Consider the following 15,334-nt stretch of genomic DNA (forward strand, 5'->3'; position numbering starts at 1 on the left):
GTATTTCACATTTTTCTACAACTACAAAAGCAGTATTTTAGTTCTTGTAACCACCTCCATTTCAGGCTATATAAACAGAGATAAGAAAGAGTATTTTTCTTCTAAGTCACATTGCTTCAGTATTTCCATGTAAGAAGTTATTATTGTTTTTACAACTTACACCGCTTTAAATTTACTAAATAATTGAGTCATTATGGGGAGGTGAGAGGGTTATTATTAACAAGTAATACATTCCAGAACTTCGGCAAGAACACCTGGAATGGGTTGGCAGCCTGTAGACATTACACTAATTCAGAGGTGGTACCTTAATTGCATGAATCTCCTGGCAAACATAACATGTAGGCATGCCTATACGAAGTTGTACATCTCTCCCTAACAGTTACTGTTGTTCTGAGCCTGAGAAAGCAAGGCACCGTTATAGGTGCTAAGTGTTCCCAACAGGTAACCTGCCTGTTTAAAAGCAAGAAGAATTCAGGATCAAATTCAGTACATTTCACTGTGAATTTTGATGAGTAAAATAAACACATAGGCCCTAGTAAGTAGTTCTCTAGAATTCCTTTCTGCCTAATTCATCAAAGTCAAGTTCTGAAAGACGAAAGCCCTCAAAAGTACCTTCTAATGAGATTCAGGAATTGTTTATTAAAACCAAGATGTATACAAAGCTTCATATTTGCATTGCTAATTGACCTCTTTCAAAGCTGGTTGACATTTTTTACTCTTTTGAAAAGTCTTTATGATATCTTCTTTTTAAAGTAGAATTGATTAGCTCTTGTGGGAAGAGACACACTTAGCATCATATTAGCTAGTCTATCCACATTAGCTGCAGCACACACAACAGGAGCAAAATTCAATTCATTTTACACTTCCTGAATATTTATTAGTTATCTGATGCCATGCACATACACAGTGGGTCAAAGGGCCTAAGCAACACTATTAAATTCCTTTTAAACATCAGTCCCTTCACACTACTAGATTTTGTCTAACAGTGAAGTTCTGCTTAGCTTCTAATACTTGTTCCACCTTTTATAAGGATTCTTTAACATGTAAAGCTTTGTTGCCATACCAGAGAGCCACACTCTGAATTCACATGCAGTTACCATCGTGTGCTATATACAAAGCTCCTGGACAGCATTTGGCTTGCATTCTTCGAAGCTGTGAATTATTACATAGGGAGCAGCAAGTCTTGGCAGGGCAACTGGAGTTCAGCTCTGAAAGCCAATAGAGAAATCACATGAGTGCTTGGGTACTAGAGTGCTGTCCTTGCTTTCCTGGCCTTTGTAGAGATGCAATTTTCTTATGGCCTTTATTGATTTATTAGCAAAGCAGCAGCAAATCTAGTTATAGCAAGTTCTTTTCCAACCCAAAATTTATTGCCACCCCATGGCATAGATCTTATCTCACAAATGAAAACTGTGTAGAAATGGAAGATGTATAGCCATGCTTGTCATAGAACCCTCCAGCAGGAGCTTTTTACTGGAGAAAGCGATTCTTGTATAATGCAGCACAATTAAGCATTTGTAGCTCCTCCAGCCTGAGTACTTAATTAGCTTGGCACTGACTACATAGATGAATTTATCAAAAAAGTTTTCTTGAATGAGATGAGCAAGATGAACAGCTGTGGCTGTTGCTTTTATCTCTCTAGACAGAGCAGATTACCCTCAACAGTCTGTGGGAATGAGGAGACAAATCTCACTTGCTACAATGGAGGCAACTGCACAGAGTTCCAGGCTGAATTAAAATGTATGTGCCGGCCAGGTTTTACTGGAGAACGGTGAGTCACATTAGAGCTTTCTGGAAGAGAACTCTGGGCTAAAGAATGATGGGATTACTCAAAGTTCATTTTCTCCTCTAATTTTTTATCTCAGTTCCCATAGGAAAATCTATGCTGAAATAGAGGTTCACACAGAGTGAAACAATAAAAAGAAGAAAAACTACAGTTTAGGTCAAAGGAGAGAACATTTTATTAGACAAAACTTCAAATAGGGAAAATGTTTTTTAAAAAATGTATAATGTGCTATTTTTCTTCTTGTAAGTACTTCTGAATTCATGTCTCTTTTTTTGTTACTAACTCTAATACATGATACAAATATGGTTGCTGTAGAAGTAAAATAAATTACAACTAAAAGATTGCCTCATAGAATTGCCTACAACCCAAAAGTATATATACCTTATCCATATGATTCTACTTTTCCCAGAGAAATTCTTAAACGCTTCACCTCATACAGGAATTCTTAAAATGGAGTTGGTCAATGGCTTCAGGCAATCTGTGACCTGCTGAAAATACAGGAAAATTAGAATATGTATTTAAGTGGCTAGGGGTAAGTTCAGGGGTAGAAAGAATGCATACTGAATAGCTTTTATCAGCTGCTCAAAGGGATGTATGTCCCCAAAACAGTTATGAACCAGGGCTCTATAAAATACAGATACTATATAAGCAGATAATAAATAGTTAACCTGTGCCACGCACCTTACAAATCCCGTCTCTAATTCTTATAGCTCTGTAAGGAAAGTTTTATGATTTTTATTTTGCATATGTGTAAACTGAGGCTGAGAGGTTAAGTGATGTATGAAGGGCCTGTCCACATGTATGCTGCAGTACGGTTGAGCTGCCTTCAAAGCCTCTGCTCTTCTATTTGATGTGCCAGCATAACTGTAGGAATAAATCTTTGCTCACCACATTTTTTTTTTTTTTAATGAGAAAGATGTTCTTCCATCTCATGTGTCATCCAGGGTAAGACACAGTGGTCTCTGATCAAACTTCCTACATTTAAAAAAATCAAATAAACTAAGCTCAGACGTATTTGACAAAGATATTTTGACTGAATCAATATTTCCCATAAGCATAGTTAATAAAATAATGGATATGTGAGTGCTCTCTGGCAAGTGCCCTCTGGATTAACTTGAATTTTCTAGTTTTTAGCTGGCCTCTTTTGCATCACAAAGATACAGATATTTTGCCACCTTTACAAAACAGCGGGGAGTCTAGGGTGCACCTGCATTTTACCCTTCCAACGTTCTCTTTTATTTGCAGCCTGCCTTCTGTGGTTGGTTCTGTGTGGTACAGGCATTCCAAGTCTATATGTGCATGGAAGGAGATAGCCTTGAGTCACATTCTGCTTTCTGTTGCGCCAGTTGTGGTTCTGCAACTTATTAACTGAGACCATTCAGTTGTATTCCAATTCCATGTATCTTTCAAAATATCGCAAATATTTTCTTGTCATTAATTCTGAGTAATTCCACTATTGTCAAGTGCGGGTTGCTTCCTGGTTGGACATCACAGTTTCTGCCTAGTGGCACAATGCATAGAACTCATCCAAAACCTTGGATTATTTTTCTCTGCCACTCACACATTGTTTCTATTTACAACAAACATTTCAGTGTCCTCTGATATTTATTAGTTTACAAAATTTATATTTGGCATTTAGATTCAAATATATTTGAAACATAGAAAGAAAAGAAAGCTTAGAGTTTTCCTTATTTTCCCAGGAGACTTTTCTACTGGAAAAACTTACGTGACGCTAGATATTTCTAAAACATTGAACCTGTGTTCAGTAGATTCTATGCTTTCAAAGTCCTTCACCATCATTACTTAATTGACTGGATGTTAATAGATTTATTATTACTTTCCATGCATTAATTAACCTCTAATAAAAACGACAATGATGCTGATAATATATGTGTATCTATTGTTGACTGTTTCAACAGAAAAATAGGTGAGAAAGTGATGGAGTAGTTAGGGGAAAATAGAAAATCGTGGGCTATCTCCCATGGCCTAGGGAAATGTGACTTCCATTGCGTCCAAGGATATTGAAAAACTATCCTCAAATAAATTGGCTTCTCTCCTGCCTTGATTAAACCTCCAAATTAGTGTCATCCTGACAGGTTTTGAATGATGGATGATGTGAACACTCTGGCCCACCCAAGACCGAGAATGCTTGGCAGGCTTCTGAGAGTTGTCAAGTTTTGCTCAGATCTAATCAGAGAAGTCTCCCTCCAGTCCAGAAGCATAAGCCAAAAAAGGAAAACAAAATGTCTCAGCTATGCTTGGTATCCAACGGGATAAGGAGGTGTTTTTCTTGGAAGAAATCTTTGTTTTCTTTTATACCTTGGGCTGGCCTTGCCCCACTACCTCATCCCCTTTCATTTTGAGCCTAGTGATTAGTCTCTGGCCCATACGTGCAAGTTTTACATTTTGGAAGGTGAGGGAAAGAATAAAGGAAAATTAAAAATTGTTTACATCAAATTTCAACATTATAAGCTGCACTGTAGAGATCAAGAAGAGCTAAGATTTTATACAAATTTTCAAAAGTAAAATAGCCGCTTTAGTTACTGTTCTATCCCAAGGTCTTAGCAGAGTGTTTGTCACATAGTATGTGTTAAATAAATATCCACTGAGTGACTGAATACATGATTGGTGGCTTAATCCATGAATATACAGAAAAACAAATTCTTGGTGGAAAATTAGGTTAAAAAATGACAACGTCCCAGGAAGAAGAAAACTTCAATTTACCTGAGAATTGATGTCACTTGTCTTGGAAAATTTGGCTTTTGAAAGTCATTCTACCTCAATATTTCAGAAATTATGCTTGGCTGTTGGAACACAGATTTATTAGCAAGTACAATCTTCTAATTATCAATTTTTGCTTTTGTTAGAAAAAAAAGGATTTCTATGGAAAATAATTCAAAACTCTCAGAATAAACCCCCCGCCCCTCCTCTTCCTCCTCCTTCATTTTCTTCTTCTGTTTTGTTGTTGTTGTTTTGTTTCTCTTTGGTGGGCTTTTCCCTTAGCCTGAGAGCTCTGATGCTTGAGGATCCTGATAGCCTGAATGTAGGCTTGCCCTGCAGACTCCAGATGGCAAAATACAGCCTCTCTCCTTGTGCGCCTAATAAAGTGAACATTTATATAAGGTGGCAACCCCACTAATGCTCTTGAGCGTGACACTGGTGTATGCATGGCCCACTTTTCTCTTGGTTTCTAAATATTTGCATCTATTTTCTCATTTTAATTAATTCTGTGTATATGTATACATATGTGTACAAATTATTTCCATTAAACCCCAAATGTGTTAAAGAAATTTTAAGAAACATCTCCGACATTATCAAGTATATATAAAGTACGTGTGGATGGGTAGACAAGACTATGCTGTTCCAGATAGATAAGGCAAACTTTTCTTCCCATTTCACAACCAATGTATTCAACAGGGACCTGGGTTTCTGTTGTTCTGTTTATTTTGAAGGTGTGAAAAGGACATTGATGAGTGTGCCTCTGATCCGTGTGTCAATGGAGGACTGTGCCAGGACTTACTCAACAAATTCCAGTGCCTCTGTGATGTTGCCTTTGCTGGCGAGCGCTGCGAGGTGGACGTAAGCGACCTGTCCTTTTATGTCTCTCTCTTATTCTGGCAGAACCTTTTTCAGCTTCTTTCTTACCTCATTTTGCGTATGAATGACGAGCCAGTTGTTGAGTGGGGTGAACAGGAAGATTATTAACACATATTTGAACATTCCCAATTGAAAAAAAAGCCATTGAATTTCAAAAAATGCCTTGATTAGTTTTAGATCTCTGGGGGAAAAAATGGAAATAAAAACTATCTCAATAATTAAAATAAATTCAAGGCTTATTTTAAACATATCAGAAGTACTTTGTCTGTATGAGAACACTTGGACACAGGGTGGGGAACATCACACACTGGGGCCTGTCATGGGGTGGGGGGAGGGGGAAGGGATAACATTAGGAGATATACCTAATGTAAATGACGAGTTAATGGGTGCAGCCCACAAATATGGCACATGTATACATATGTAATAAACCTGCACATTGTGCACATGTACCCTAGAACTTAAAGTATAATAAAGAAGTATTTTCCTATTCTATCTTTGAATATGAAAAAAGTGTTCTTAATATAACTAGAAATATCTCCTTAACACTTCTGTACATGAATGACCACTGCAATTTCTTCCCAGTCTATTTCTGGGTACATTTATTTTCACATTGTAAATTGCCCTCAATCACTATGATTCTATTTTCACTTCTGTTCTTTCAGTCTTATCTATTATTTATGACACAAAAATTGAGAATTACAGGCCAGGTGCGGTGGCTCACTCCTATAATCCCAGCACTATGGAAAGCCAAGGTGGGCAGAACACCTGAGGCCATGAGTTTGAGACCAGCCTGGCCAACATGGCAAAACCCCGTCTCTACTAAAAACACAAAAATTAACTGGGAGTGGTGGCACGTGCCTGTAATCCCAGCTATTCAGGAAGGTGAAGAGGGAGAATTGCTTGAACCTGGGAGGCAGATGTTGCAATGAGTCAAGATTGCACCCCTGCATTCCAGCCTGGACGACAGAGTGAGATTCCGTCTAGGGAAAAAAAAAAAAAGAGAGAGAGAATTACTGATTATTACTGATTATATCCATCTATGTTTTTACATGAAGTTATTCAAGTGAATTGTTACCAGTTCTCTGATATGTGATAAATATATAGAGAGAGAACTCAGGAATTTACATCAAGTCCCTAAAATTGTAGAAAAACAATTATCTAGTATCAGTACTCAAATTATACCACACTGGTATAATTTTGGATTCCATAACTGTCCCTCTAACAAAGTTACAAATAATCCTTTCTCTATTTCTTTTCCTGCAATACTTTCCCTTTTCCTAACAAATAGAACAATTTTTTTGTTAATTGTTTCTAAATTTATGAGCTCCTTGACTTTTCTATCAACATGGACTAATTTCAGTTGCTTTTCAATGAATATTTAATAAAAATAAGAACTGTAGTTTATACATAAATTTAAAAGTATATATTGTAAAACTTGAATTTTCTTAGAGGCATGGTTTTCTAAGATTTGCAAGTAAATTTATTTTCTTAAGTATCTTTCTGAAAAAAATATGAAAGCATAGTATACAACATAACCAAAATATATTTGACGTTATGATTTTTAAAAATAAATGTATACCTGAAATGACAGATCTATAAAGTAAATTAAGATATGCAAAAATTAATATATTCTTTATTGTAAAGATTTCAGAGATTATAAAATATTAATATTTAAAAACTTTGTTAATGTTTTCATTGTTTCCACCAGTATGTTATCATTTATGCTAAATATCTTTGTGTAGATACACTCTTCCAAAGAAGATGTTATTTGTGTTCATTTAAAGGAAAAATAGTTTGATCCTATGAATTAATTCAGAAAGCAACTAAAATAACAATGGCCTGCCAAATGTCATTTTGTAAATATGTCTATGACTTTAGGAGCTGTCCTGGTTTGAAAACGTGAGGACAATTTATCCTTTGGATGACATCTATTTAGTCCCAGTTAAGAAAGTTGTTTTTCTGTGGGAATGACCAAGGTAAATTTAAATATACCATTCAAACAAACAAGAACAAAATAATATCCTTGTTATAGAGTACATGTAGCATATAGTATGAAGTAATATACTACAAAAGCAAAGAAAATGTATTCTGTCTTGTGATAGTAATAGACAATTTTTACATAGCAAATTCATATCTTTTGGAGTAGTGGCAATCATTTCAAACTGGGAGCTACTAATTGTGAAGATTTTCCTTTTTACTCATCCATTTTCTTCACATCCAAGACTGCATGTGTGATGCCGCTGCTTCAGATGATTTGTTCCAAAGTTAAATTTTGTGACAAAAGACATGGGGAAAACCTTCCCATCAATATTTGCATTCACAAGTATTTGCAATAAGCATAAAATAGATTATAGTCAAAGACCATATGTATAGTTTTCACATTTACTCCCTTCTAGACATATCTGTACTTATGCACTTACAGGCTGTTCCAAATGTAATATGTTCTCTACCAAATATGGTTAAGAAATATTCACTCACAATTTCTTTCTCTGCACAATTCTGAGGCCTCTGGTGTCGCTGTAATTGTCAGTTGCTTTTCTGTTTTCCAAATGTATTGTTGTCGTGAGGTATCTGACTTTAAAAAATGTTTTCCCTTTTCTTTTTGTTCTTCTGTATTTTCAACTGCATGTGTGTGACTATGGCTTTTACATATTTGCACAGAAAAATAAAACCTTTGTTTCTGTATCTTCTCTTTCTCATCTTCTAACGGTATTTGTATTTGTTTGCCTTGACTATGTCTTGCATGATAAAATGTCCACCAGCCATGCATACACACACACAGACACACACACACACACACAACAGAAGTACTAGTGCTGATCTTCCTGAACTGCGATCTCTTTCTGCGAAAGTGTCACTGCGTGTAAACACTGTGGCATCCAAGTAAAGTCACATGTATGTTTCCTCTCTGGCAAGTAGTCCTCTAGTTGGCCTTCTAAAGTTGATTACAACCTTAATTGTTCTTATTATTGGTTTAAATTGTCCCTGCCAAAGCTAGCCATTGTTCAACCTGGTTCTAAGAGGGGCTGTTTTACCCAAATGACAGAAATTTACACTAACTCCTCTGGACCAAGCTTCTAAAACATAGCCTATATTTACTTGAATAATAACGAATTCCATTTGCTCCATTTTTCAGATTTAACATTAAACTAAACAGGGCTATGTCTCTGTGTTTGGCCATGCCTTCTTCTTTGTGTGCATACATGGCAAGTGGGTTTTATTACCCTTCCTTTTGCAAAATAGGGAAGTAGAGAGAATAGGCAAATTTGGAAAAATCAGTGTTTGAGGAGCATGGAGAGACAATTAAGTTTGATTAACACCGTTGAGGACTTAGTCTGTGCCAGGAACTGTGATAAGCCATTTTAAATACATTATCTTTTCAATTATCTTTTTTCAATACGAGGTCAACCAAAATCTTTTATCTTCCAAATTCTTCACTACATTTTCTTAAAAGATCTTTTGGCCATTTCTAGATTTTAAAATAGAAACTGTTATGCTTTAATTTTGCAATATTAAAATGAAACCTTTTCTGCAAATGGTGCTGCATAAAATTTGAGTTTAGTGAGTTAGGTAGGAAATCAGTGAAGAAATCTGTTTCTCAACTGCCAATATTACTACTAATATAAACTAGCTTACTTCTCTGCTTTTTTACTTATTCAACAAATGTTTAATGTATATCTACTATTTGCCGTACTGTATACTAGGTCCTGGGAGTAGAACTATGATATAGACACTATGCTTGCTCAAAATAAGCTGAAGTTATGGTAAAGAATGTGGGTTAGGCTGGGCGTGGTGGCTCACGCCTGTAATCCCTGCACTTTGGGAGGCCGAGGCAGGCGGATCACCTGAAGTCAGGAGTTCGAAACCAGCCTGACCAACATGGTGAAACGTTGTCTATACTAAAAATACAAAAATTAGCTGGGCGTGGTGGTGGGCACCTGTAATCCCAGCCACTCAGGAGGCCGAGGAAGGGGAATCACTTTAACCCAGGAGGTGGAGGTTGCAGTGAGCCGAGGTCACACCATTACACTCCAGCCTAGGCGACAGAGTGAGGCTTTGTCTCAAAAAAAAAAAAAAAAAAAAAAAAAAGTGGCTAAACAAATAGTCTTAGGGTGTAACTGAGTGCCAGCTGTAAGGGAGCATATGGGAGGGGCATGTTGTCCAGTCTTACAGGTGGATATAGAAGGTTAAGGAAAGTTTCCTGAAGCCTTAGCTAAGATTTGAGGGAGTTAGACTATGGAAGAAGCAATGGCACAGTACTTGTGTTTCAGGCAGAAGGGGCTGGAGAGGTTGTGCACTGTGGCAGGGGGTATCACAGAGAGCGGCAGTGCTGAAAGATTGGGTGGTAGAAGGAAGCAGGAATAAGCCCTTATACACTTTGGCAGAGACCTTGGTATTTTCCATAAGAGAAATGGAGAATCCTTGAAGGGTTTCAAATAAGAAAAAATGTCATGATTATACTTGCACTTTAGAAAGATCACTTGGGCTTCTACATAGAGAATGGCTTTAAAGAAAGGCACGACTGGACCCAGAAAGAAACAGCTAGGAGGCTGCTGCAGTGATAAAGAAAAAACGAGATTTTGCACTACCACATATAGTTGTAGAGAAGATAGATTTTAAAAGTTTGAAGCATGATCGTTTGGGAGAAGCTGTGGGTCTAAGGGGGTGATAACTTAAATTTGGTGGATAATATTTTTAATACCTTTGTTGATTGAATAAATGAATGAATTTAAGATCTGTTGGATATCTAAATACAGTTATTAATCAGTGTACATATTCCATTCTGGAGTTCAAGAGGCATATCCGAATGTATATATTTGGAATATATATTATAGATCTATTGAGTTTTATATTCCATTCTTTGTGTATGTAATCCATTTGTATTATTTATTTACTGCTTTGCAACAATATTACTTCAAACTTGGCAACTTAAAACAACACATATTTATTATCTCGCAGTTTCTGTGTTCAGGAGCCCAGGCACGACTTAACTAGGTCCTCTGCTCAGGGTCTCACAAGACAGCATCATTCAAGCTGTGAGCCAGAGAGGTGGTCTCATCTGAGCTGAACCATGGGGGGATCCACTTCTGGAGTGAACTCAGGGATCAAGTTCACTAAGGCTGATGGCAGAAGTAGCCCTCAATTCCTGAAAACAGCCCTCAGCTCCTTGCCACTTGGGGCTCCCCAACATGGTTGCTTACTTCCTCAAAGCCAAAAAAGGAGGGAGAGATTCCAGCAAGATGGATGTTACCATTTTATATAACATAATTATGTAATTGTGTACATATAATCGCATATTTCTCCTCATCTTTATCATAGTCTGTAGGTCAAAAGCAAGTCACAGGTTCTATCTACACTCAAAGGGAGAGGGGCACACAAGGTGTAAACACCAGGAGGTGGGGACCAACCATGGGGCGTTCACTTAAAAGGGTGTCTGCCAGCTGGTTGCAGTGGCTCTCATCTGTAATCCCAACATTTTGGGAGGCCTATGCAGTAAGATCACTTAAGTCTAGGATTTCCAAGCCAACTGGGCAACATGGTAAAATCCCCTTTCTGCAAAAAAAGAAAAAAAAAAAGAAAAAGAAAAAATACAAAAATAAGCTTGGCACGTGCCTGTAGTCCCAGCTACTAAGGAGGCTGAGGCTAGGTGGGAGGATCACCTGAACCTGGGAAGTTGAGGCTGCCGTGAGCCATGACGGCACCACTGCACTAGAGCCTGGGCAACAGAGCAAGGTCCTATCTCGGGGGAAAAAAAAGTCTGTCTGCCACACCTTCTCTCATAGTATCTTTTTTACTCTCTGTGCTGCATTCTGCATATATTCCCTATAGCTATCTTCCAAGCACTGGTAGTCCACATATAATCCACTGATAGATTTTAAATTTTAAATTACTTTTTAAAATTCTGACTTTTTTATGTTACAAATCAATCTTTTCTCTTGTTTGTGTCCTGTATTTTTTTTCCCCCCCTCTATAATTGCTACCTTCATCTTACTTTCACATAATTAGGAACCTATTTAATAGTGTCTTTCAGACTGTTGTGTTATTTCAAGGTCTTGGAGTGCTCACCCTCCTATTTTTGTTTCTGCTGAATTTTACTCACAACAGAGTTTTTCTTCTTGTGGTTTGTAATTTTTTTTTATGAGCAAAAACAACTTTAAAAGGATGTTTCTTTTTCCTGTGGGATCTTTGTGGCTGAGTTGCATAAATGCCCTTGACTACAGTCTTAGCTTTAGATTTTTGCTAGGAAGCCAGCAGTTCCATTGGTCTAGTGCCTGTTTTTGTGTTCTCAGTTTGGGGATTCCCACAACATCTGGAGAGTGTAAATTTGGTCTCCATATACAATTTAGGTTCAAGCCCTTTATCAATGTGACACAAACTCTCTCCAACTTCATTTCTTACCTGTGCTCTCACAAATTCCACTCTCCAGCCACATGGAACTTTGCACCTCCCTTTGAACTTTTCACAGCTGCCACAGCTCTTCCCTTTCATACTGTTCCTCCCACCTAACCTGTCATTCCCTTCTTCTCTGCCTGACGTACTTTTGTCCTTCCAGAAATCTCCGATCTTGTATAGACTCTTCTAGGATCCTTTCCCTGATTGCCCTAGGAAAAGCTTACTATTTTATTCCTGCACTTTCTTGTTATTTTGTACTTAATTTTTTAGTGCTTATTGTTTGGTAATCATCTATGCATGTACACACAAAAACAACATCAAATAATGAACTGCTCAAGGCCAGAGGCCATCTAACATATCTAACTCAGCTCTACAAATGTCTGTAAAAGAATGATCACTTTACAGTAACATGGGGATCTTGAGAAGAAATTATATTGCTTCCTTATTTTAATATTTTTGTTTTAATGAGGATAAATGTGTAGTGTACCTAGAATAAAATTTATCATGATATACTTACAGCTAAGTGAGAAAATGCAGGATATTTAAGAATACAAATAACTGTTTATTCATAGTGGTATTTACAACAATGTCAAAAGAATAGCACCTATGTCAGTGTGCATTTTTATTTTCCCTTTTTTGTAACATCATAGTTATGACAGCTGCTTTAAAATCCTTTTCTGTTAATTCCAACACCTAGGTCATCTTGTGATTGGTCTCCATTTATTAAATTTCCTCTTGTATGTGGGTTTCATTTTTCTGTGTATCTAGTAATTTTGGAATGCATCCTGGTCATTGTGGCTTATACAATGCAGAGACTATGAATTCTTTTGTTCTTCAGAAAAAATATTATTTTATTTTGGCAGGCAGTCACTTAGCTGAATCAAGCTTCTAGCCCTGTAGCAGTGCCCCTCATAGTGTGTCACAGCTGCAGTCTCTGCTCAGTTACTTTGTCTTTAGCTGGGTGACTTGGAGTGTACTCTACACGGGCATATTACAAGGGTTAACCAGAGATTTGAGCAGAAATCATTTTCGGAAATTGAGGCTCCACCCCTGTAGCTCTCTCCTTTCTAGAATTTTTCCTTCAGTTTCCAGCTGCTATGGTAAACCCTAACTCTTTTCTCTGGTTCTTCAAGCCTGTAAGATTGCAAACGTCTCTCCTACTTTTAGTTAACTGGCGTGGTGTTGAGCAGAGACTGCACTCCAAAAAAAAAAAATCATATAGTGCCTCTGCTCTTCTTAGTTCAAATTCTCATACGGGTCAATGCATACTTTTGATTATTATCTGAGTGCCCTCAGATTGTTGTTTTTGCTATTCCATCTGGATTTTATTGCTGTTATATGCCAAAGGGTTAGTCTAGTAGAAGCTACTTTGTCCACAGAAGTGGAAACTGTAATTTTAAGAAGGTAATCTGAGATTGTAATCGCATAGGTATTTGGTCCCAGAACAAGATACATGGTTTTCCTTCTGATTTCCACACTGACAGCATCAATTCAAAAGAGCAGGTTTTACTTCTGGGCACTACATTCTGGGGAAAACATTGATGAATGCCAGGGCCTAGAAAAGGGCATTTTAGTTTATTTTAGCAGGTTTGTTACATGGGTATATTGTGTGATGCTGAAGTTTGGCATATGAATGATCCTGTCACCCAGGTAGTGAGCATAGTACCCAACAGTTCATTTTTTTTTGTAAACAGTATAAGGATAAAGGGATATTTTGTCTAGAAAGAGAAGACTTAAGGAAAGCATGAAACTGCCTTCACATATTTGAAATGTTATCATGAGAATGGAAAAAATAGATTTGTTCCATATTAATACAGAAAGCATAAATAAGACAAAGGGATATAATTTGTTGAAAGAAGATTTCAAGTCAGCATAAGAGGAAGCAAGTTAACATTAGAAGTACTCAATAATGTAATGCATTGATTTGCACCAAACAGAACTCCCATCCCTGGAAGCATTCCAATAGAATCTGAACGGCCATATTTCAGAAATAGTGTAGAGAATATTTCTGCACTGATTGAAAGAGAAGCATGGACCTGACATTTCTTAAGCATCTGTGATTAGCTGATTAGCACAACTCATGCATTTTCTATGTATAAAATTTCTCAAAATTATGGCATAGATTACTCATGATAACAAAATTATGGGCTAGGTGGAAAGATGACATTTGCAAATTTTAGTTGAGGAAAGTGTAGTAGAGAGGGCTAAATAATTGGCCAAGATCACCTGATACTTTGGAGAAAGGAAGGATTGGGAATGATTCATATAGATTTTTCAGGTCATTAATACGTTGGACCATGTTATAGTAAAGAAATATTTGAGAATAAGACATTTCCCTAAGAATTTATATATATATATGTATGTATGTATGTATGTATATATATTTTTGAAATATATATATATATTTTTCAAATATATGTATTTTTTTCAAATATATGTATTTTTTTTCAAATATATGTCATATGTATATTTGAAACGGAGTCTCACTCTTTCACCCAGGCTGGAGTGCAGTGGCACAATCTCGGCTCACTGCAACCTCCGCCTCCCGGGTTCACGCCATTCTCCTGCCTCAGCCTCCTGAGTAGCTGGGACTACAAGGAATGTGGTATTTTTAAATGCACTGATTTATTATGCTGCTTTCTCTGAAACTGAAAACCTAACACTATCGATTCTGCCCCATTCAGAGTGAGGATGGCCTCGGATGTTTGCCATGTTTGCCATGTGCTTCATATGCAGTTACAGGATTTTCTGAGCAAACTTCGAGGTCTGCTTTGCTTCATCCTTAATCATTTCCAAACAAGATCTGCAACAAAATCGAGGCATATAGCCAGACAATGGCAAGAGAGCAATTGGGAAAGTTTGTTTAAATTGTGCTTTTCTTCTTAAAATCGTATGGTAAAATACTGACATTAGAAAAACATTCCATTACAAATTGTAGGACGTCCCTTATAGGAAGATTAAGTGAAAGCTCTTTCGACCACTACACTGAAATATATGCCACTGAAACATCAGATTGAATCATATGAACTTGCATATATTTGACATTTTGACTGATAAAAATGACAATTTAATACGGTTCAACTGACTCCATACGCCTGGTATTTGCCAGGATGCTTCTTAAAGTTTGGGTTGTTAATGCAGAAGAGAGAATTAAAGAGTTTAAAAGGATTTCAGGAATCATCTAATCTAACTTCTTTATGTATGAGATGAAGAATCTAAAGCTCAGAGAGAGAGTGCTTTACATAGGCTCTTCAGGTATCCCGGTCTCTCAACCCACAGTTCAATATTCTTCCTGCTGTTCTAAGACGATGCAGGAAACTCCCTATCCCATTTGCCAGAGAGATTGTGAATGAGAGTCTCAGAATGCTCTAGGCCACTGCAGAGTCCCTGCATATGTGACCTATTTTAAAGCTACAAATTTATAAAACCCAATCAACATCGGCACTGCATTCATCAAAATGTAGTCTTAGCCTAATGATATTAAAAGTACTTTAAATAAACATGATGACAAATATAAATGGTCATTATATAGGCCTAAGATCTTAGAGGATGTAGGAG

General features: G+C 37.0%; 1 protein-coding gene across 7 annotated transcripts in view; it reads left to right on the plus strand.

Annotated features, from left to right (window-relative positions):
* The window catches only part of LOC105484660 (crumbs cell polarity complex component 1), a 279,683-nt gene that overhangs the window by 232,463 nt on the left and 31,886 nt on the right, over window positions 1–15,334 (plus strand). For 5 of the 7 annotated variants that reach the window (XM_071077580.1, XM_011746497.3, XM_011746496.3 and 2 more), the window contains 2 exons: window positions 1,643–1,771; window positions 5,239–5,365. In XM_071077580.1, coding sequence (XP_070933681.1) covers window positions 1,643–1,771; window positions 5,239–5,365 — 256 coding nt within the window. Of the gene's footprint in view, window positions 1–1,642; window positions 1,772–5,238; window positions 5,366–7,261; window positions 7,360–15,334 lie in introns of all 7 variants that reach the window. The other 2 variants (XM_071077581.1, XM_011746495.3) reach the window with 1 other exon arrangement.

This window comes from Macaca nemestrina, chromosome 1 (genome assembly GCF_043159975.1).
Source record: "Macaca nemestrina isolate mMacNem1 chromosome 1, mMacNem.hap1, whole genome shotgun sequence".
Classification (NCBI taxonomy): Eukaryota; Metazoa; Chordata; class Mammalia; order Primates; family Cercopithecidae; genus Macaca; species Macaca nemestrina.